The sequence below is a fragment of the Drosophila busckii genome, chromosome 3R, assembly GCF_011750605.1.
Source record: "Drosophila busckii strain San Diego stock center, stock number 13000-0081.31 chromosome 3R, ASM1175060v1, whole genome shotgun sequence".
NCBI lineage: Eukaryota > Metazoa > Arthropoda > Insecta > Diptera > Drosophilidae > Drosophila > Drosophila busckii.
The window spans coordinates 18,415,845-18,437,563 of NC_046607.1; the positions used below are offsets into that span (position 1 = coordinate 18,415,845).

At 35.1% G+C, this 21,719-nt stretch overlaps 9 protein-coding genes and 2 long non-coding RNA genes across 11 annotated transcripts; 1 reads left to right on the plus strand and 10 right to left on the minus strand.

The window, feature by feature from the left end:
• Nucleotides 1-195: 195 nt before the first annotated feature.
• On the plus strand, nt 196-1,435 carry LOC108601656 (protein phosphatase 1 regulatory subunit 7). The gene has a single exon (XM_017989555.2). It carries the CDS (start codon nt 333-335, stop codon nt 1,323-1,325), a length of 993 nt encoding a protein of 330 aa, XP_017845044.1. The 5' UTR covers nt 196-332; the 3' UTR covers nt 1,326-1,435.
• LOC108601657 (protein CREG1) lies at nt 1,420-2,760 on the minus strand. The gene is made up of 4 exons (XM_017989556.1): nt 2,670-2,760; nt 1,982-2,432; nt 1,844-1,925; nt 1,420-1,789 (listed from the first exon to the last, which is right to left on the minus strand). The coding sequence occupies exons 2-4, from the start codon at nt 2,417-2,419 to the stop codon at nt 1,680-1,682; spliced, it is 630 nt and encodes a 209-aa protein (XP_017845045.1). The 5' UTR covers nt 2,420-2,432; nt 2,670-2,760; the 3' UTR covers nt 1,420-1,679.
• A 2,410-nt stretch (nt 2,761-5,170) lies between these two features.
• On the minus strand, nt 5,171-8,789 carry LOC108604422 (leucine-rich repeat protein soc-2 homolog). Its single transcript, XM_017993888.1, has 3 exons — nt 8,674-8,789; nt 7,103-7,673; nt 5,171-7,052 (listed from the first exon to the last, which is right to left on the minus strand). The coding sequence occupies exons 2-3, from the start codon at nt 7,551-7,553 to the stop codon at nt 5,608-5,610; spliced, it is 1,896 nt and encodes a 631-aa protein (XP_017849377.1). The 5' UTR covers nt 7,554-7,673; nt 8,674-8,789; the 3' UTR covers nt 5,171-5,607.
• A 1,278-nt stretch (nt 8,790-10,067) lies between these two features.
• LOC108604423 lies at nt 10,068-11,161 on the minus strand. The gene is made up of 4 exons (XM_017993889.1): nt 11,087-11,161; nt 10,781-10,925; nt 10,591-10,716; nt 10,068-10,533 (listed from the first exon to the last, which is right to left on the minus strand). The coding sequence occupies exons 2-4, from the start codon at nt 10,878-10,880 to the stop codon at nt 10,463-10,465; spliced, it is 297 nt and encodes a 98-aa protein (XP_017849378.1). The 5' UTR covers nt 10,881-10,925; nt 11,087-11,161; the 3' UTR covers nt 10,068-10,462.
• A 45-nt stretch (nt 11,162-11,206) lies between these two features.
• LOC108601398 lies at nt 11,207-11,858 on the minus strand. The gene is made up of 3 exons (XM_017989298.1): nt 11,594-11,858; nt 11,356-11,535; nt 11,207-11,298 (listed from the first exon to the last, which is right to left on the minus strand). The coding sequence occupies exons 1-3, from the start codon at nt 11,856-11,858 to the stop codon at nt 11,258-11,260; spliced, it is 486 nt and encodes a 161-aa protein (XP_017844787.1). The 3' UTR covers nt 11,207-11,257.
• Nucleotides 11,859-12,506: 648 nt separating this feature from the next.
• Nucleotides 12,507-13,141, minus strand: LOC108602722. Its single transcript, XR_001915266.1, has 3 exons — nt 12,882-13,141; nt 12,643-12,822; nt 12,507-12,585 (listed from the first exon to the last, which is right to left on the minus strand). It is a non-coding gene; the product is annotated as an uncharacterized LOC108602722 (long non-coding RNA).
• A 1,004-nt stretch (nt 13,142-14,145) lies between these two features.
• Nucleotides 14,146-14,803, minus strand: LOC108602714 (CG42823). The gene is made up of 3 exons (XM_017990868.1): nt 14,539-14,803; nt 14,298-14,477; nt 14,146-14,240 (listed from the first exon to the last, which is right to left on the minus strand). The coding sequence occupies exons 1-3, from the start codon at nt 14,801-14,803 to the stop codon at nt 14,206-14,208; spliced, it is 480 nt and encodes a 159-aa protein (XP_017846357.1). The 3' UTR covers nt 14,146-14,205.
• A 459-nt stretch (nt 14,804-15,262) lies between these two features.
• On the minus strand, nt 15,263-15,896 carry LOC108601399. Its single transcript, XM_017989299.1, has 3 exons — nt 15,653-15,896; nt 15,424-15,594; nt 15,263-15,366 (listed from the first exon to the last, which is right to left on the minus strand). Exons 1-3 carry the CDS (start codon nt 15,894-15,896, stop codon nt 15,323-15,325), a joined length of 459 nt encoding a protein of 152 aa, XP_017844788.1. The 3' UTR covers nt 15,263-15,322.
• A 751-nt stretch (nt 15,897-16,647) lies between these two features.
• On the minus strand, nt 16,648-17,326 carry LOC108602715. The gene is made up of 3 exons (XM_017990870.2): nt 17,061-17,326; nt 16,831-17,004; nt 16,648-16,773 (listed from the first exon to the last, which is right to left on the minus strand). Exons 1-3 carry the CDS (start codon nt 17,320-17,322, stop codon nt 16,739-16,741), a joined length of 471 nt encoding a protein of 156 aa, XP_017846359.1. The 5' UTR covers nt 17,323-17,326; the 3' UTR covers nt 16,648-16,738.
• Nucleotides 17,327-18,056: 730 nt separating this feature from the next.
• LOC108602724 lies at nt 18,057-18,683 on the minus strand. The gene is made up of 3 exons (XM_017990877.1): nt 18,449-18,683; nt 18,219-18,392; nt 18,057-18,154 (listed from the first exon to the last, which is right to left on the minus strand). Exons 1-3 carry the CDS (start codon nt 18,591-18,593, stop codon nt 18,120-18,122), a joined length of 354 nt encoding a protein of 117 aa, XP_017846366.1. The 5' UTR covers nt 18,594-18,683; the 3' UTR covers nt 18,057-18,119.
• Nucleotides 18,684-19,475: 792 nt separating this feature from the next.
• On the minus strand, nt 19,476-20,064 carry LOC108602725. Its single transcript, XR_001915267.1, has 3 exons — nt 19,827-20,064; nt 19,598-19,771; nt 19,476-19,540 (listed from the first exon to the last, which is right to left on the minus strand). It is a non-coding gene; the product is annotated as an uncharacterized LOC108602725 (long non-coding RNA).
• Nucleotides 20,065-21,719: the final 1,655 nt, after the last annotated feature.

Genomic DNA, 21,719 nt, shown 5'->3' on the forward strand with positions numbered 1-21,719 from the left:
CTGTTTTAGCTTAGTACGCTGACATCTTTTGGCATGCAAGCAAAATTGAGCTAACAGCAGACGAAATTACAAACTATGTTTCTAAACAGAAAAAATTCGTTGTAATATTGCTTGGGCAGTCTTTTTAAGCTACTAAACATATCAAAATCTAACAATTTCACCTTCACATTTAATAAATTTTATGTATGCTGCATACTAGCCTTGGGATATTTTGACATTTTGTTGCGCTGGTCACACTGCAAGAAAAAACAATAAGAGAACAAGTAGGCCAGGCGGCATTTTTTATTAAGTAAATTTTTAATTCCATTAAAAAGAATATAATAACGTGACTGATGAATATGGCTGATGGTGATAATGCTGCACAGAATAGTCCGGATCCCAAGCCGTCCGCGGGCATACAAATCATACCTGGTGAAATGGTGGCCTCTATTGAGGAAATAGTCACAATAGATCCCAACTGCTATGAGCTGGATCTGAATCATCGTCGCATAGACAAGCTGGAAAATTTTGAGCCACTCAAACAAATAGAACGCTTGTATTTGCGCTGGAATCTCATCAAGAAGATTGAGAACCTGGAGATGCTTAAAACGCTGGTGGAGCTGGAACTCTACGACAATCAAATTACAAAAATCGAGAATTTGCATGAATTAACCAATTTGGAAATACTCGATCTGAGCTTCAATCGGTTAACCAAAATCGAAAATCTAGATAAACTGCAAAAACTGGAGAAGGTCTATTTTGTTTCCAACAAAATAACAGTAATTGAGAACGTAGGCATGCTGACCAGCCTGACCATGCTGGAACTGGGCGACAACAAGCTAAAGAAAATTGAGCATTTGGAAACGTTGGTTAATCTGCGAGAGCTGTTCTTGGGCAAAAACAAAATAGCCAAAATAGAGAACCTCGACACGCTAGTCAACTTGGAGATCTTAAGTCTGCAGGCGAATCGTATTGTTAAGATTGAGAATCTAGATAAGTTGGTTAATCTAAGAGAGCTATACATATCAGAGAATGGCATCGAAAACATAGAAAACCTGTCGGAGAACAAAAGCCTGGACACACTCGATTTGGCCAAGAACAGACTTAAGGCGATTGGCAATCTGGAGACGCTCGAGCAACTGGAGGAAATTTGGTTGAATGACAATGCCATAGACAACTGGAAAAACTTAGAGGTGCTGAAGCTTAACAAGGCGCTGCAGACGATCTACTTGGAGCACAATCCCGTTGCCACAGATGTGCGCTATCGCTCCAAGCTGCGCGACATCTTGCCACAATTGAAAAAGATTGATGCCACCTTATGTGTGATGCCGGGTGCTGAGGCATAAACAGTTGAGCAGTGCCAACAATGAAAACAAAGTCAGTTAATATTCATATAATTAACAGTAAATTAGACTAAAAGTTCGAAAAAAAATATACATATTTATCTGAAACTAACCATGTCTGTAAACCAAACTTTTTATTTATGTTTTGCTACGTTGTCCATATAAATCACTAATTGGGATACAATAAAAAAAATTATAGAATTCTCACAACCGTTAAAAATCTCGAGTGTAAGCATATTAAAAAGTATTTTGTAAACTTTGTTGCCCATTGATTGTGACTTGTTCCCGAAAGTTATTAAATATTAGAATTGAAGAAATTCACAGCTCGTTTGGTTGTCAAAGTCAAAAGCGAAGTGCTCAAAGCTGAATGGCATAATAATCCGCGGGCTTGACATTATGCGGTCCACCATAAAAGTCCAGCACAAATATATTCTGTATGTCCAGCTCACAAAGGTAGAAATGGTGCTCTGCAAATATTGGAAGCTATAGTAGTTATCAACACGGCATTTCCAAATATTTACCAGGGATCCAGTTAGCTGCTGCAGGATGACGTTTAATAAAATCTTGCAAGGATGCCTTATAGCTGGGAGTGTCTTCTGGTAGCTGTTAAATTCGAGCTTAGTATATGTTTTAATTATAGGTAAGTATAAAATACACACCCTTTTAACTTGTCCGCTGATGATTGTGCGTGCACAGGTGGGCTCCATGGGATCCTTGTTGGCATTCTTGCAGTTCAGAGTTTGTTCATCGCTAAACAGAAATGTTACCTTGTTGTTGCTTTGCCAATCGGGGCCCGTAAAGTCCAAGTCGGTAAGCAGAAAATGTATTTTACCAGTTGAGCTGTTGTTTGCATCGTTGTCATCAATGGCGATTATGTTGACCATGGGATAGTCCTTGACAATTTCGTTAGTTGATATGCTGCCCACAGAGGCCCAATTGGCACGATGCACCAATTCGCGTGCAATCTTGGCATGATCCAGCTTCAAGTGCTGGCGATGCTCGGCAATGATTGCAGCATCTCTATTAGCGGAGTAGCCCAAGCTGCAGCTGAAGCTGGCCAGGAGCAGCAGCAATGGCAGACTATAGCGTTTATACATGTTGCGCAGTCAACTGGAATTGAAGCCAAATTTATTGCGGTCAGTTAACTTTGAACGATCATGGGTGTTGCCTTATAAAGGCAACGACAGCGTCTTATCTTTGAATATTATATTGTAAATATTGTAATTCCACTTTGTGCACAAAGAACAAATGCAAAGCACTCAGGACAAGTTAACAAATAAGCATGAATAATTTAATTAGGCAAAAGACTTGAAATTCTTTAATTGGAAACTTCGAACTACGACTTACCTGAGTAAATATTTATGCGTTTAAAATTATTAAATTATTTGTAGGTAAATGAAAATTTTATCAGCTGTGCCAGACTGAATGTTGTTGTGCGCAAATTTCTTTGTAGACTGATAATGACTTGGAAGAATTTTACTTTGTTAGAAGAAAGAGAGCGACGGCTACAAGCAACAGCTGTTTTTATTTTTTGCAGATTAAGTAAGCTTTTAAGCTCAGCCTTTGTTTTGCTTTTGCTCTCTTTCATACTCTTCTTGCAAAAGGTTAATTTATTTTTTCGTGCTCTTTGTTACGTATTCAAAAATAAATGTATGCGGTATGTTAATGTTAAAGATTTTTTTTAATTTCCCAAGTACCTATCTGCTTTGGTTTGTTTAACATTAAACTGAAAAATCCATCACAGGTCTGATATTGAAGCTGCTTAAATCTCAAGCAGAAGCTGCGCACTATCATAAAAGTCCCATCTATGTCCAGCTAGAAATTTTTGTAAGCCAGAATATATAAACTTACTTTTTAAAAACTCTGTTTTTCGAATACTGACTTTGGATCCAATGAGCTGATGCGCCAGACGTGGTGTCTTTTATAGGCGACTATGTTGGCTTATCTCTCAATCATAAGTTGTAAATATTGTAATTATTTAATAATAATCAATATTAATTCGCGGAAAACTCAGTCGTTAAATTTAATAACTTGAGTTACATTAATCTTAGTTAAGCTGCATTAATTTTAGTTTGACTTACTTATATTCCATTTAATCTTAGTCTTAAAACTAGCGCGCCCTTTGACTTACCTGAATAATTAGTTAAGCAATTAGTTTTAATTATTGCAAATCTTATCAGCTGTGCTTATCAGTATTAAATTATTTTTTCCGTTGGTCAAAAATAAATGTATGCACTTTGTTTTAACATTGAACATTTTGTTTATTTCTCAAATATGTTGTTATGTTTTTTGTTTTTAAATACATATGTATGTGTATTCGCATTAGGAATAACTTTACATTGTAGCTTACACGAAATTCCATCTCTCTAAACTAACATACTTATAATACATATATAAGAATATGTATCCATGTATACTCATAACTTGTACTTGTAATTTTCAATATCAATTTTTGTATTTCTTTAACTTGACTTTCTTGCTTGCCCACATTTTATTGTTTATGGTTCATGTACTGAATGCATGTGTGTGTGTGTGTATTTGTTTTTAACATTTGTTATTCTATTTTAAACGCTTACGTTTTTGTACCGTTTGATTTTCGTACTTTTATTTTGTGTTGTAATTTGATTACAGCAATCAATGTTCATGTTTGATCTTATGCATAGTTGAAATAAAATATATATATTTATAGATTTCAAGTGTAGTTTATCGCATTTAAAAAATAGATGCATATGTAAATGTATATGTATGTAAGTAGTTTAAGTTAGTTTCGTTGATTTCTGTAAATATGTAAAATTTAAAGCCCATGGCGAAGCTTCAATTGTCATATTTATGTTTACTTTAAAATCTGGTTTTTATATAAAAATAAATAGCTATGTAGACATGTTATGTATGAATGTGCAATGCATAAAAAGTTTGAACAGATTTTGAGCGCCTTAGACATTATTCTCACAATATGTTATGTATAATGGGAGTGAGATCCACAAGTAACACCAATAGATTAAGACAGTGTAACCTCAATTATATAGAATATAGAAATATTAGGTTTTGCTCTAACGAGGTGACACTGCATTAATTGTTATTTTATATAACTTGATCTTACAAACTAAGGGGGGTCTTTGAAAATATTTTTTCAAATTTACGTACGTACATACACACAATTTGACGTTTAATATTTTGCTGTTTTGCTACTTAAAACACCAAATGAAATATTTATATATTCATACACGTTCAAATATCAAATACAATAGATTATTTTTATGTTAAATATGCATGTTGTTAACAAATTTAAAGCCATAAAGCTTAATTTGTTATATTTATGTTTGTGTGTGTTAAGCGCAATGAGCTTAATGCAGTAGAATCCTACTGCAGTTAAGCCCGAAGCGCTTAAAAAAATATCTGAATAAGAATATTATATATTAATTTTATTGTAAATATGTGTGTGTGTATATATAAAGCGCGTCAAGCTTAATGCATTCCCCTATTGCATTTAAGCCGGAAGCGTTTTTAAAAACAAATAGCATGTCAATAAGAATATCATATATTTTTTGTATTTTAAATATGTCTGTGTGTGTGTGTATGTAAATAAAAGCGCAACAAGCTTAAGCCTGAACCTGCATTAAGCCCGTGGCGCTTTCAAAAAAAAAAATGTCTAGCAATGTTAATCAAATGTTTTTTATATGTTTACGTATAGATGTAGTTTTTGTTTTTCTTGTGACTTATACAAAAAATATTAATAATTAGTTTTATTTGTGTGTATATAGTTTTAGTTTTCATATATATATTTTTTAATTTTTCAAACAATTCCTTGGCGCTTGCGTAAGTTTTTTTTTTTTTGAATTTTGTTTTTGAATATTCGATTTTAGCTTTTCGTTTGTGTTTAAAGCAAAAAGTCAAAAGCATTCATATATTTGAATTTCGTTTTTGTTTTATGACTAGCTTGGAAGCATTTAAATTAATTAACTAAAGGTCTTTCGAAATAAATGAAAAAGTTATAGGTTAAAAGCAAATCGGGGCAGTTTGTTTTGTTCATTTATAATACGCGGGACATTGGTATAACATTTACTTTTGTTTATTTTAAAGCTATCATTTTTGCCAGCCAACGCATTCCAGTCATCTGCTGAAGGGGGGAGGGGGAGGAAGGAGATGTTGGGTTCAAAATAGAGGCCTAAACGACTTAACGACGCTCGCCTGACTGTTTACCCGACGCCTGTGCCACCGTTTGCAGCTCATACTGATAGTAGCAGTCGCTGCCCACATAAACGGTGCGCCAGACGCCGTCCACATCTCACATCTGCCGATACGGTGAATGCATCTTGAGCCACTGGAGCACCAGCGATGGACCGCCGGCTTGAATCTCGGGCGGTATGGTGCCCAGCGGGCATTTATCAATATTTAAATACTTTAAGTTTTGGCACAGCGCCAGCTCGAACGGCAGCTTCTCGAGCCCTGGATTTTGATTGATATAAAGATTCTCCAGACTCTCCAGCGAACCAATTTCCTCGGGCAAAAACTGCAAATTATTCTCGCTCACCGACAGATGCGTCAAGTTGCCCAAGTGTCCAATACTACGCGGCAGCATAGTTATCTGATTTGTTTGCAGTATCAGGCGCTGCAGCTCGTGCAGCAATCCAATCTCATGCGGCAGTATCTCAATGCGATTCTCCTCGAGGTCCAGAATGCGCAGCTTACGCAAGTTGCCAATCGTATTGGGTATCTTCTTGAGCATATTGTTGGACAGTATGAGTATTTCCAAGTTCTGCAGATTCATAATATCATCGGGCAGTTTCTGCAGCGCATTGGTGGCTAGATTGAGCTCCACCATGTTCACCCAGGTGCCCACATCCAGAGGCAAGGCAGTAAGCATGTTCTCCTTCATGTTCAGCTTGGTCAGCCCCTGGGCACGCGAAAATATGCCATATGGTATCTTATCAATGCGATTGTGTTCCAAGTTGATGCTATAGACGTTCGTAAACTGCGCTGGGCCGCCAGTGGGATAGCTGGTGAACTGATTGCGTGACAGGGTGATGCTGGTCAATGCACTTAAGCTGGCCAGCATGCCATCCGGCAGTTGTGTGATGCCATTGCCCTCCACATTGAACTCATCCATGCTCTTGCAGTTCTTCAGCGTCATGGGCACGCAGCTGAGGCGATTGTAACGCAAGCCCAGACGCACCAGCGACTTGAGATTGCCAATGCTATCGGGTATGTCCAGCAGTTCGTTGTGTTGCAAATCCAGCGCGCTGAGGTTAACACAGTTGCCTATATCCTCCGGCAGATGCTCCAGATGATTGTGCGACACATCGAGCGTGGTGAGGTTGACCAATGCACCAATGGCGCTGCCCAGTTCTTTGATTTTATTCTCGCGCAAACTCAGCATAGTGAGGTTCACCAGCTGGCGCAGCTCGTCCGCCACAGCGGTGATTCTATTGAAGCGCAGATAGAGTGTGGTTAAGGAGCGTAGTTTGTAGATCACCTGCGGTATCTCCGCCAGCTTGTTGTGCCGCAAGTCCAGCACCTTCAGCTGTGTGCAGTTCCTCAGCGATTCCGGCAGCGATGTCAGCGAGTTCTCATTCAGCGCCAGATTGCGCAAGTTCACCAGACAGCCAATCTCTGTGGGCAGTTGGCCAATCTTATTGCTATACAGATACAGCTCGGTGAGATGCACGCATTCCCGCACCGTATTCGGCAGCACTGTTATGGAGGATTTGCTCAAATCCAAGCGTTTGATGCCTAAAAGGAAACATTTCAATATAATTCCAACAGATTTGAGTTGCACTCACCTTCATCGCGGCAGCGCTGTAGAGCTTTGATTACATCCTGATCGGCTTGTATATTTTTCACAATCTTTTTGGTGGTGGGCTTCGGTTTGTTTGATTCCGGATGCTTCACTGTCACCATTTTCGGACGTGTTTCGGGCGGCATAATTGTTGCGTTGTTTTCGTTGTGTGTGTGTTGTGTGTGGCTAAAACCGTTGCTATTGGCCGGATTGTTACCGCCACCGTTACCGTTGCTGCTCGAACCGTTTGGCGCTGTGTCAGCTCTATCCCCACTAGCTCCTCCACCGGCACTGCCACCTCCGCCACCGCTGCCGCCGCCGCCGCCACCTCCTCCTCCTCCAACGCCAAAGCAATGTATGGACTCCGAGGCGTTGCTACCGTTGCTGTCAGAGTGCCCCGTGGACGATAATGATGTGGTCGAAGCTGTTGCACCAGCCGAGGAGCACAAGTTCATAATTTTGCCCAGTCTTGCGGTCGTTGGCGACAATATGTTGCCCAGAAGTATGCCAAACTGAAAGCAGCAGCAACTTGAACAACAGCTAGAGCTGCTGTCAGTGGAACTCGTTGCCTTTGCCTGGTGTAATAAAGAAGAGAGAAAAAGAAATTAACTCACACGCACACACACACACACACAAATGGTTAAAGTTTATAGCATGCAGTTTATCAATTGTGCGTCACAAGGCGTCCTGTGCGTCATTGTCAAACGCCAAGAGTCAATGTACACGCCCCCTGCCCGCCCCCCACAGCACGCGCAACGCCCCACGGTCCACGACCAACCCACCACACCCAACGCGTGGATAACTTTATTGCTTATTTGCTTTTGTTGTGCACTTTCCCATTAGCATGCTCTTCAACAAGTTGCCCATAAATGATATCGTATGAATAATAAACAATACACTTGCATTAAAAACAATTAAACTCTGATATACAACATATTAATAAAGACTTACTTTCAATATGCACAACACTGACAGTCAAAGTTCAAATGTCAGGCATGAACTAAATCACAGCGAAGCTAAAGCCCAATTAAAAGGTCATATGACAATGTGTGGGCTGCTTATTCTATGATAACGCGCTAAGGAGGCGGCGGCGACTTCGGTTTAGTATAACAAAAGGCTGTCTGAATCATCTCTGGGATTTGCATAGCTGCCAGTTGGGATAATTATGGTTGCATTGTGCGCCTATTACAGCGTTAATAAATTTCCCAAACGTCATGTCCGTGTCTGTCTTGCATTTTTCTTATTGTTGTGGGTGGCAGTGCTGAGCAATAATTATTCTTCACCTGTGACTTACACAACAAACAATCACCCACACACACACACACACGCATATCCACACTCCTGGGTGGCAAGTTCTAGATTACAGGTTGGCTTATAGAATCTTAGTCTTATCTAAGTTAACTAATACAACTTCTCACATGATATAAAATACTTTATCAATATACAATTAATTCAAGTCCCATGCAGGGACATTGCTGATATCACAATCATTTTATTTATTGCTCATCTCCCACACACGCACGTAAATAAATATATAAAACTTCACTCTGTTTATGATTTACAACAATCACTTACAATAGTTTCGCTATTAAGCCACCATTAAATATATTATTTGTCTTTGTTTTGTTTTACACGATAAATTACAGCTGTAGCGGAAATTCTTACACAGAATAACAACAACAGCCGCAGAAGCTGGTTTGACAAACACTGCGCAAGTTTGAGGCTCACTGGCTCACGTTTGAGAGTCACTGCTTAATATTGTTCAATGCCAACCTGTTGCAAAAGAATGTTGGCCGTTAAGTTTGGCGCTGCCAATTGAATTTTTGATTTAATACATGCCAAAATGTTTCTGGCACATTGTTAATTGTAAGTTTTTAATTGCATTTATATACTTGAGAAAACGAACACGAGAGTAAATAGTATCTGATGCTTGTTGTTGTATTTGCTTGTATCGATAGTTCGTTATCGATATGTGCGGGTGGCAAGATAAATTCAATATAAAAGCGTGCGCGCTGCATCCTACACAAGTAAAGTACTATATACTTGATAACTTTTGCGTATGCAATAAACATGGGCTTTACTATATAATGCTATCTATATCTGGCATTGCATACCTTAATAATTTACATTGCTTAAATGGTAAAGATTGTTGCATGCTCTTAGGCGTAACCGTCGGTTATTCAAAATAACGCCAATAGAAATTGTTTTGATTTTGAAATCTGATCTATTTAGATCTGAATAAAATATGGCAATTGGCATATCAATAACAAATGCAAATGGTATGCAAGTTTGCAATAGATGCAGCTAAAAGTTTACAGTTGAACATCAAACACCCACTTGGCGGCATGTAAAACTTTCATGGTCTAGGTCTAGGTCATTGGAGTGTGGCTATTGTTATCCAGTGGCAGTGTCAGAGACGCATTCTCTCACAACACACACATACACAACATATTTATGTGAGCATGCATGCATATGGTTGTATGCACATGTAGACAATTTGTATAGGTGTGTGTGTATGTCAGTGTGTATAAAACATAGATGACTATGTAAATTAATGCGAAAAAAGTAAAGTTCTAGGAATACGTGAATAGAGTAATACAATCAGGCATTTCCATATAATTTACACATACACGCACAAACATTGGACTGCCATTAAAATACGCATGTCTACACTCACACGTATGCATACATACATAAATGATGCGTAATTTGCAGACAGGCATTTAAATGCCATTACAATTAAAAGATTTAGAGATTATAGTTGTACTAACCTGTAATTTGCAGCCAACTGAATGTTTTGTTTGGTAGTTAGTTGTTTAAATCGAGCTTGGGCAAGTTTTTACTACGTTTAGATTTTTGTATGTGTGTGTATGTATGTTCGTCCTGATGCCTGCCCCAAACACACTCTTGGCTCTTGTCTGCGTTTATATTATGTACACACTTATTGTTTGACCTTACACACGGCGATGTTTCAGTTGTGAAATTTTTTATTGTTTGAGTTTTGTTTAACAAATTTGTACCACGAAAAACAGCGAATTGAAACTGGAATTTTAAAGGTTTGGGGTTTTTTTCTTTGGGTTCTTTTCAAACTAGGCAAAGTTGCGAATTTAAAGATTAAATTATCGCTTATTTAAGTTGTGGCGTGACGATACAACAGTTTAGCCAAAGAGAGAGAGAGTTACACATAAAAAAAATCACACAGCAGCAGCAACAGCAACGGCAACAGTAGCAGGATATATGTATATCCTGGCAATTTAGTAAGCCAAAACCACAATACCAATGGAATTTACAAATAGCACATGCGCACACATGTACACTGTGGCGCCATCTGACGACTTCATCTTGCTGTTGCGAATACCAACCGCTAGTCTAGTAACTCACTAAGTTCATCGTTGCTAATAAACTCACAGGCGCCTTGAGATATAATGCGATATTCTGCAAACAATAAATATATAAGTAACTATTTATTTTAAATGTAATTTAGACACTTACTCTTCTGATATTTACAATTGTACATGCGCATTACGCAGCTGCTCGCAAATGTACGGAGACATCCATTGTAGAACGCACAGACAACACGATACCCGATAGGACAAACATCGTGACACTTATTGGGCACTGCCAAAAGTCCAAATAAAATAATAAATTATTAATGCTTTTTTTTAACTCACTGTTGACGTACCGTTCAAAGCGTACAACTGTCCATTAATTACATTGATTTGAGCTAGCAACAAAAGAACGACAAGCAGTTTAGCTTTGTCAGCAGCTAGCCCTGTTAGCATTGTGTATAACTTCCTTTACCGTTGTCATCAATTTTTGTAATATAACTGAAAATTTTAATAAGAATATATTTATGTTCAATTTATGGTTGCTGTTTTTGTTCATAGCTCAGTTGTGTCAATATGTTTACAATTTAAAAATACTCGTAACAGTTGTTGCCCAAAATGATGAGCAATAATTTCATCAGCAACTTTATAATGTTATATACCTCTTATATATAATTCGATTTGAACTTAGCAAAGTTCGCAGTGTTGATGGTTTCAAGTCTTAAAAGATTGTTGATTGCTTTAAACAAAAAAAAAGTTTTATTCATGCTGTTGTTTCAAAATGATGACTTCAGACTGAATATCAGTTGTAGCAGTCCAATCAAATTTATTGCTTAAGGACATAATCCTTCAGTTACTTCATAATTAGGGTATGCTGCAAAAGGATTATTGATTAGATTAGTAGTTATGCTTTATAATGTTGAGAACTTACCAACACCCTTCTGGCAGGTGTACGCATCTAAAGAGCATCTGTTTGGGAAACTCCTCTTTTCCTCAACTCTATCACCTGCACTATTTGTAGAGTAAAAAGTTGCGCACACCCCAGTGCCAGGCATTAGACAGGGACTGTGACAAGCCGCTCGGCACTCTTCTTCCGTAGTTTGTTCATAGGCTAAAAGAAATAAACTGCTAATGTATGAAGTGTGTTTTAAATGCTTAATTTAACTTACGCCTCAGGCATTGGTTCCTGCGATTACAATTGATATTCCTAAATATGCACGGATTATTGAATAGACGACATCTGCCATTCACTATGCTATAGACTATTGCCACGTGAAATGGATTACACTTGAAGTGCTCATTACATGATCTTGGACATAGCCTAGGAGTTGCTGCAATCTCATCACGCACCTCATTCACTTTCTTATTTGCCTCAGTCAAGTAAAATAAGGCAACAAGAGCTGCAATAAAGAACGTTAATTTGTTGAAGTTCATGTTGTCAAACGAGTACTAATCTTTCTATTGATTTGCGACTGGAATATATAGCAAACATTTTTCAACGTAACTATTGACATAGCGAAATATTATGAAATATTGCAAAGGTAAAATTTAAAAATTATTTCAGCTGCTTCTAAGCAATTGGCAGTTGGGCAAACTGTTATGGAGAATCCTAATTTTCAACATTTTTGCGTATGACAAATATTTGCCCAGTTGAAAGAGCTAAGCACATTGTTTGTTAATCAACAATAAAATAAAGTTATTAAATAGAAGTTTGCAGCTTCTTCAAATTATTTAATTTAAAGTTTGTCAAGCTGTGTCAATATTAAAAGCTACACAAAAATGTTCTTAAAACTATATGGGAAACATGTTTTAGTTAAGATCAAACTTAATTAGGTCTAATGCTTTGCTAGTACTAGTTATTATATTTAGTACGTAGATTATAAATAGCTTGAGCATTGAACATTGAACATCATCTAACTAGTAAAGATAAATAGTCAATGCTATATATCTTATACGAGCTATATCCACCGGCTAAATAGGTTTTTCTTGTATTTCCCTTATATTTGCTTGTTAAAAATATATGCCAAATAATATTTGAAAAACTTTTTATTAAAGGTTGTTTTTACAAAAATTAAAAATTATGCTGCATATCGTATTTAATCAAGTTGCCAATCAAATTTGTTGCTTTAAGAACAGAAACCATCAACCACCTCATGATATGCTGCAATGAAAGAGTTAAGTAAATAAAAAGACATGCTTTATAATTTTAAAAACTTACCAGTTCCAGTAGCGCAGGTATACGAATTTAAAATACATTGATTTACAAAACTCTTTTCTTCCACAACTCTTTCACCTTCACTGGTATAAGAGTAAAAATGAGCGCACACCCCAGAGCCACCCATGGGACACATAACGGGACAAGCCGCTTTGCACATTTTCTCAGTAGTTTGTACAAGGGCTGAAATAAATATTTGGCTGTTGTATTGAGTGTGTTTTTAATCGCTTAATTCAACTTACGTGTCTGGCATTGGTTCCTGCGATTACAATTGATGTTGCTAAAGATGCAAGGATTTTGGATTAGTCGGCATACGCCATTCTCTATGGTATAGACTATATCCTTGTAATATGGATTACACTTGTAGTGTTCATTGCATGTTCTTAAACATGGCCTAAGTGTTGCTGCGGGCTTACGCGCCTCAATTAAACTTTCATTTGCCTTAGTTAGATAAATACAGGCAACAAGTGCTGCAATAAAAAATGTTAGCTTGTGAAAGTTCATGTTGTCAAACGAGTACTAATCTTTTTACTGATTAGCAACTGAAATTTATAGCAAAACATTTTCGGCTTAACTATTTACATTGCTTTGTTTTATATAACATTTAAAAATTAGATCAGCTGCATATAAACAATAGACAGTTGTTTAAACTATGCTATGGGAAATCCTAATTTTTAATACTATTTTGCTAGTGGCAAATATTTGCGCAGTTGAAAGCGCTAAGTATATAGTTTGTTGATCAACAGTAAAGTAAAGTTATTAAATACATGTTTGCAGCTCTTTCAACTTATTTAATGTGAATGCTTTAAGCAAGTTGGGCTCATATTATAAAGCAAAGCAAATATTTGTCTTAAAATATATATGGGGAATATATTAAGGCTAAGTTAAAAAACACATTCACATTTAATGTTTGTGTTAGTTTTTATATATAGTAATGGAATAGAATTTCTTTTATAGAGATAGCTTGAACATTAGAGTGAACTTACTGCTCGGAACTATAGATTTATTACTACTTTATTTATTGTTAAGTCATAAATTCCATCGTAATTAATATAATATGCATAATCCGACGGTTAAGCGACGTTGGCAGCTAACTCCAATAAAAGCGTTACAAAGAACCATCAAAGTCCTTTGGCCATAGTTTAATGAGCCCAAGATTTTCGGCTTAACTATTTACATTGCGACATATTATAAAAATTTTTTTGTTTTATATAACATTCAAAAATTAGATCAGCTGCATATAAACAATAGACAGTTGATAATATAATATGATTGATCCGACGGTTAAGCGACGTTGGCAGTTAACTCCAATTAAAACAAAGAATCATCAAAGTCCTTTGGCCATAGTTTGATGAGCCCAACCGCTTAGGTTGCCTAACTTACTAAAACAAATAGCCAATAGATCAAGACTGTAAAATTTGTTCCCTTGTTGTATTTTTATTAAAAATATGTAAATTAATATTTGAAAAACTTTTTATTAAACATTGTTTTTTACAAAAATTAAAAATTTTATGCTGCATATTAAACTTAATATTTTCAATAAATTTGCTTATCAAATTTGTTGTTTTAAGGACAGAAACCTTCAGTCACATCCATATATGCTGCAAATAAAGAGTTGATTAGATTAAAAGTTATGCTTTATATATTTAAAAACTTACCAGTATCAGTAGCGCAGCAATACGAATCTAAAATACATTGATTTTCGAAACTTCTCTTCACCTCAATTCTTACACCTTTATTGTTGAAATAGTAAAAAGTGGCGCACACCCCAGAGCCACCCATGAGACACATACGGGGACAAGCCTTCTGGCATTCTTCTTTCGTGGTTGCTTCATAGGCTACAAGAAATATTAGGCTGTTGTATTTAGTGTGTTTTTAAATTTACTTAATTTTACTTACGTTTCAGGCATTGGTTAATGCGATCACAATTGATGGTGCCAAATACACAATGATTATTGAATAGACGACATACGCCATTTATTATGCTATAGACTGGTGACACGTAAAATGGATCACACTTGAAGAGCTTATTGCATGTTCTTGCACATGGTGGCGCACGTGTAACTGCAATATCTTCAATTATCTCACCACTTTTACCTGCCTCAGTCAGATAAAATAAAGCAACTAGAGCTGCAATAAAGAACGTTAAGTTGTGGAAGTTCATGTTGTCAAACGAGTACTAAGCTTTCTACTGATTTGCAGCTGAAATTTATAGCAAAACAATTTTCAGCGTAGCTAATTATATAGCGACATATTATAAAACATTGCTTTGTTTTATATAATATTTAAAAATTATATCAGCTGTGTAAACTGATCTTAACAATGTGTATTATGGGAAATCCTAATTTTTAATATATTTTTGCTAGTGACAAATATTTGCGCAGTTGAAAGCGCTAAGTACATAGTTTGTTGATCAACAATAAAGTAAAGTTATTAAATATATGTTTGTTGCTGCTTCAAATTAATTAATATAAAAGCTTTTTGGCAAGCTGTGTCAATATTATAAAGCTATATAGGCGATCCAATGATTAGGTTGCCTAGCTGACTGTTAAAACTAGCAACTGGTTTAAATTAAGAACTGTCCTAAAATAATATTTGAAAAACATTTTATTCAATGCTGTGCTTTACAAAAATTAAAAATTATTGCTGCATATACATGTTACTTAATATTTTCAATTAAGTTTTATGGAGGACATGGACCCAAAGTGACCTCATCAGGCGAATAAGCTGCAAAGAAAACAATGCTTCAATTCATAAACATGTATAATAGTTACGAAAACATACCAACACCGTTCTGGCAGGCGTATTGATCCAAATGACATTTACTGGTGAAAGTCATTTTAAACACAATAGATCCGAATTGTTTGTAAAATGTGGCGCACACCCCAAAGCCCATGGATGGGCACGCGAAATTGCAATGACGCTCGCAATCGGGTATCGTATTTGGGCCCACGGCTACAAGACAAAATTTTTTAAATTATTTTTGGTTTTTCCATTAGTAAATTTGACTTACTTGGCAGGCATTGGTTGATGCGCTCGCAATTGAATCTGTCAAGGTAGCACTGATTCTGGAATACGCGACATTGATTGTCAACTATGCTCCAGATTTTTTCCACTTTATATTTGTCGCATACGAACACTTTGTGACATGTTTTCGGGCAATAAGGACCGATCGTAGGATTAGGTTTGTAAATGTCATCTGCCTCAGTCAGATAAAAAAAAGCAACGAGTGCTGCAATAAAGAACGCTAACTTCATGATGTCAAACGACTACTTATCGTCGCATTAATTAGCAACTGATATTTATAGCATAACATTCTAGGCGTTATTATTGACATAGAGTATTATATCATATTATAATAAATTGCTTTGTTTTATAAAAAATTTTAAAATTTTATCAGCTGCTTAGAATTGACAATTGATAGTGCTTGACAATTAACAGTTGTTCAAACTGATTTAAATAACGGGCGATTTAATAAATTTTTCTTTATAATAAATATTTCTTCAGTTGATAGAATTAAGCACTTAGTTTGTTTAACATTATTGTCATTGTTATCAATAAAGAAATATTTTTAAATATGTCAAATATATATTATAACTTCTTCAAATTCCATAATTTTTGACAAGTTGTGTCAATATTAGTATTCTTAAAATAATAAAAAAAATTTGCTTATATTGGGCATATGTAAACAATTTAGATCAGCAACTAATTTCGGTTAATGCTCAAAGGCTACTATTAAATATTTAAAGTATAGTAAAGTATTTTACTACTTAGAATTAACAAATTATACTTACTTTACTTAACTTTTTTAATCATAAGCGTCAATAACCCATTAGTTAGACAACTGCTAACTCAGTTAAAGCCTCGCAAATAATCAACAAAAGCCTTTGGCCGCCGCTTGACAAGTTTAGATTGTTTAACTTATTCTTGCAAAACTGCCATCTGGGATTTATTTGAAGCCGCAAATAAAACCCAATTTTAAATAATAATAATAGTAATACAAATTAATATTTGAAAAACTTTTTATTAAATTTTGTTTCATACAAATATTAAAATTTATGCTGTATGCTTCATATTTTCCATTAAGTTTTGTATTTATTTAAGGACATGGACCAGTAGTTATCTCAGTATATGCTGTAAAGATAAAGTTGCTTAAATTCGAAACCATGTCTAATAATCCTAAAAACTTACCAACACCATTCTGGCAGGCATAATTATCAGCTGCACATTTGCTTGTGAAGAAGATTTTACGGCCAAGTTTTTGGCTTCCATCGTAGAATGTGGCGCACACACCTTTGGTATGGATGGCCCTGCACGGGACGTTGCAAGCGCCAACGCAAGCTCTGTGCGTAGCTTCGGGAACGGCTACAAAATAATGTTATTTAAATTTGGTTTTTTGTTTCAAAGTATGTTTGACTCACTTGGGAGGCAATCATTGATGCGTTTGCAATTAAATTTCTTGAACCAGCAAATATTCTGATATAAAACACATTGGTTATTTACTATTGCATAGACTAAGTCTACGTTGTGGCGATCGCAATCGTAATTGTCAAAACATGCTAGCATGCAAGGATTCAACGTAGGTCTTGGTATTATCTCTGCCTCTGCTTCACCCTCAGCCACAGTCAGATTAATAGAAGCAACGAGAGCTACTATAAAGAACGTTAACTTGTGCAAGTTCATGATGTCAAACGTGTACTAATCTTTCTACTGATTTGGAGCTGAAATTTATAGCAAAACATATTTCAGCGTAATTATTTACATATGGACATATTTTTAAATTGCTTTGTTTTATAGAATATTTTAAACATTTTATCAGCTGCTTAGAAACAATTGACAGTTGTTCAAACTGATTTTTATAAAGGGTGCTATGCTATTTTTTAATGATTTTTTATTTGTGACAAATATTTTTGTATTTGAAAGTGCTAAGCACTTAGTTTCTTTAACATTATTGTCAATCAATAAAGTAAAATTTTGATATTTTGTAGCTTCGTCAAATTCGTTGATTGTAAAAGCTTTTGGCAAGCAACAAACTAAATATGTTTGAATTATATTGGGAATTTGTATAAAATTGAAATCAACAATTGGTTGGTTAATGCTCAGAAGCTCTGGACAATCAACTTCATTCTTTACTTGTTTAATCATAAGCATAAAGCTTAAATAAATCCCTTAGTTAGGCAATGGAGAGAGATAATCAAAAATAAGTCCACTAGTCTAATAATACTAACCTCACAAGTAATTATAAAAATCTGTTGCAAATAGCCGATTTGAAAACTAATTTTTTTTTCATACTTTATAAATTGGCGGCTGAACAAGGTCAGCCTGTAATTTTTATTTGTTTAATTTGCTTGCTAATAAAACTCATATATAAATTAACATTTGAAAAACTATTTATTAAATCTTGTTTCATACAAATATTAAAGTTTATGCTGATTGCTTTATATTTTCCAATATTAATATTTCCAATTAATGTTGATGCTCTAAGGACAAAAGCCAGTAGTGATCTCAGTATAAGCTGCAAAGATAAAGTTGCTTGAATTCTAACTTAACAATAACTTACTAACATAACAATAACTTACCAACACGATTCTGACAGGCGTACTTATCTGCTTCACATTTGCTTGCAAAACTGATCTTAGTTCCAAGAAGTTGGCTGGCATCGTAGAATGTAGCACATACCCCAAGACTTTCGGCGACATTGCACGTGAATTGGCAGGCGCTGTAGCAACCTCTGTACGTAGTTTGTGGAACGGCTACAAGATAAAGGTATTTAATTCGGGTTTTTGTTTCAAAACTATGTTTAACTTACATGGGAGGCATTGGTTGATGCGTTTGCAATTGAATTTCTTCAAGAAGCAAATGTTCTGGAACACGAGACAACGATCATTCACTATTGCATAGACTACGTCGACTGTGTAGCGATCGCAAACGTAATTGTCGAAACAGGATAGCATGCAAGGACCCACCGTAGGCCCTATACCTGCTTCAGTCAGATAAAATAAAGCAACAAGTGCTGCAAAAAAGAAAGTTAACTTGCTGAAGTTCATGATGTCAAACTAGTACTAATCTTTCTACTGATTTCAAGCTGAAATTTATAGCAAAACATTTTTCAGCTCAACTATTGACATAGAGACATATTTTAATAAATTGCTTTGTTTTATAGAACATTTTAAAATTATATCAGCTGCTTAGAAACAATTGACAGTTGTTCAAACTGATTTTAATAAAGGATGCTATTCAATATTTTAATAAATGTTTGCTTATGTTAAATATTTGTTCAGCTGATAGAACTAAGCACTTAGTTTGTTTATCATTATTGTTAATCAATAAAGTTATATTAACAAATTTATATTTATAACTTCTTCAAACTCCTTAATTTTTTAGCTTTTGACAAGTTGTGTCAATATTAGCATTCTTAACATAAAAAAAATGTAATTATATTAGGCATTTGAAAAAAAAATTTTGGATCAACAATCAACATCAATTAATGCTCAAAGGGTACTATTGTATATAATGTATATCAAAGTATTTTACTCCTCAGAATTAACAAATTGTACTTACTTAGGTAAAGTAAATAAATAACCTCGTAGTAAGGCAACGAGAGGAATAAATAAAGATAAATCAACTAGACTAATACTTCAAAAACAGATAAGTCTCGCAATTAATCATCAAAACTTTTTGGCCACCGCCATCAAACCCAAGCTAAACATCGATCGAAAGGTCGAGTCTGTAAATATTTTGCTCTTACAATTCTGTTTGTTTGTTAATAATATATACAAATTAATATTTGAAAATATTTTTATTAAATGTTGCGTTTTACAAATATTAAAATTTATGCAGCATACTTAATATTTTTGGTTGATGATCTAAGGACATGGACCTGTAGCTATGTGAGTATAGGCTGTAAATATAAAGTTGCTTGAGTACCAAACCATTTGTAATCATTTAAATAACTTACCAACAGCATTCTCACATGCGTATCTATCTGCATCACATTTGCTTCCGAAATATCTGTTAGTTCCATGAATTCCGTAGCCATCGCGGAAATTTGCGCACACTCCTTGGTAATCGATGGAGAAGCATGGGCGGTTGCAATACTGACTGCATTCTGTTTGTGTGCTTTGTGGAACGGCTGCGGGATAAAGTTAATTAATATGAGTTTTGTTTCAAACGTTTGTTTGACTTACTTGGGAGGCAATTGCTGATGCGTTGGCAATTAAAATTTCTGAGCCAGCATCTGTTTTGGAATACGAGGCATTGGTTATCCACTATAGCCCACACTAGGTCTTTAGTATTATCACAACTATGAATACCCTCACGACATAATTGCAGGCAAGGACTCGCTCTTTCGGCAGTCAGACCTGCCTCAGTCAAATAAACTAAAGCAACGAGAGCTGCAATAAAGAACGTTAACTTGCTGAAATTCATGATGTCAAACGAGTACTAATCTTTCTAATGATCTTGACTGAAATTTATAGCAAAACATTTCTCAGGTCAACTATTGACATAAAGACATATTTTAATAAATTTCTTTGTTTTATAGAACATTTTAAAATTTTATCAGCTGCTTAGAAACAATTGACAGTTGTTCAAACTGATTTTAATGGAGCGAGCTATTTAATATTTGAATAAATTTTTGCTTATGTTAAATATTTGTTCAGTTGATAGAACTAAGCACTTAGTTTGTTTATCATTATTGTTAATCAATAAAATTATATTAACAAATTTATATTTATAACTTCTTCAAACTCCTTAATTTTATAGCTTTTAACAAGTTGTGTCAATATTAGCATTATTAAAATAATAAAAAAAAGTTTGCAATATTGCAATAGGTAAAAAATTTGAATCAACAGTCAATCCGATTAATGCGCAAAGGCTACTTTTATATATTTAATGTATAGTAAAGTATTTTACACCTTAGAATTAACAAATTGTACTTACTTTACATAACTTTTTTAATCATAGGCATAAAGAACCTCTTAGTTAGGCAACAAGAGGAATAAATCAAGAGAAGTCCACTAGACTAATACTACTAAAACAGTTAAAGTCTCGCAAGTAATCATCAAAACTTTTTGGTCATCGCTTAATAAGTTTTGGATGCGTAACTTAACTAACTTATTGTTGGAAATAGCCGATTAGAAAACTACCTTATGTGTTTTTTAAACCAAAATCAAACCCAATTTCAATTCAGTGTCTGTTGTGTACTAAGTGGACATCGATCGAAAAGGTCGAGCCTGTAAAGATTTTGCTCTTACAATTCTGTTTGTTCAATTTGTTTGTTAATAATACATATACAAATTAATATTTTAAAAACTTTTTATTAAATGTTGTTTCATAGAAAAATTAAATCTTATGCTGCATACTTAATATTTTCTATTAAGCTTCCATTTTTGTTTGATGATCTAAGGACATGGACCTGTAGTTATGTGAGTATATGCTGTAAAGATAAAGTTGCTTGAGTACCAAACCATTTGTAATAATTTAAATAACTTACCAACACTATTCATACAGGCATATATATCTGCAGCACATTTGCTTGAGAAATATCTGTTAGTTCCATGAATTCCGCTTCCATCGCGGAAATTGGCGCACACTCCATAGATATCGAAGGAGAAGCATGGGCGGTTGCAAAACTGACCGCATTCTGTTTGTGTACTTTGTGGAACGGCTACGGGATAAAGTTAATTAATATGAGTTTTGTTTTAAACGTATTTTTGACTTACTTGGAAGGCAATCGTTGATGCGTTGGCAATTCAATTTTCTAAGCCAGCAACTATTTTGGAATACGAGGCATTGGTTATCCACTATAGCCCACACTAAGTTCTTAGTATAATCACATCCATGGTCTTCACGACAGAATTGCAGGCAAGGACTCGCTGTTTCGGCAGTCCAACCTGCCTCAGTCTGATAAACTAAAGCAACGAGAGCTGCAATAAAGAAAGTTAACTTGAGGCAGTTCATGATATCAGATAAACACTAACTCCAAAAAATTTGGAACTGAAATTTATAGCAAAAATATTTATTGACTTAGAGACATAGATTATACAAAATTGTTTATTATATTTTTAGCAGTTGTGCAA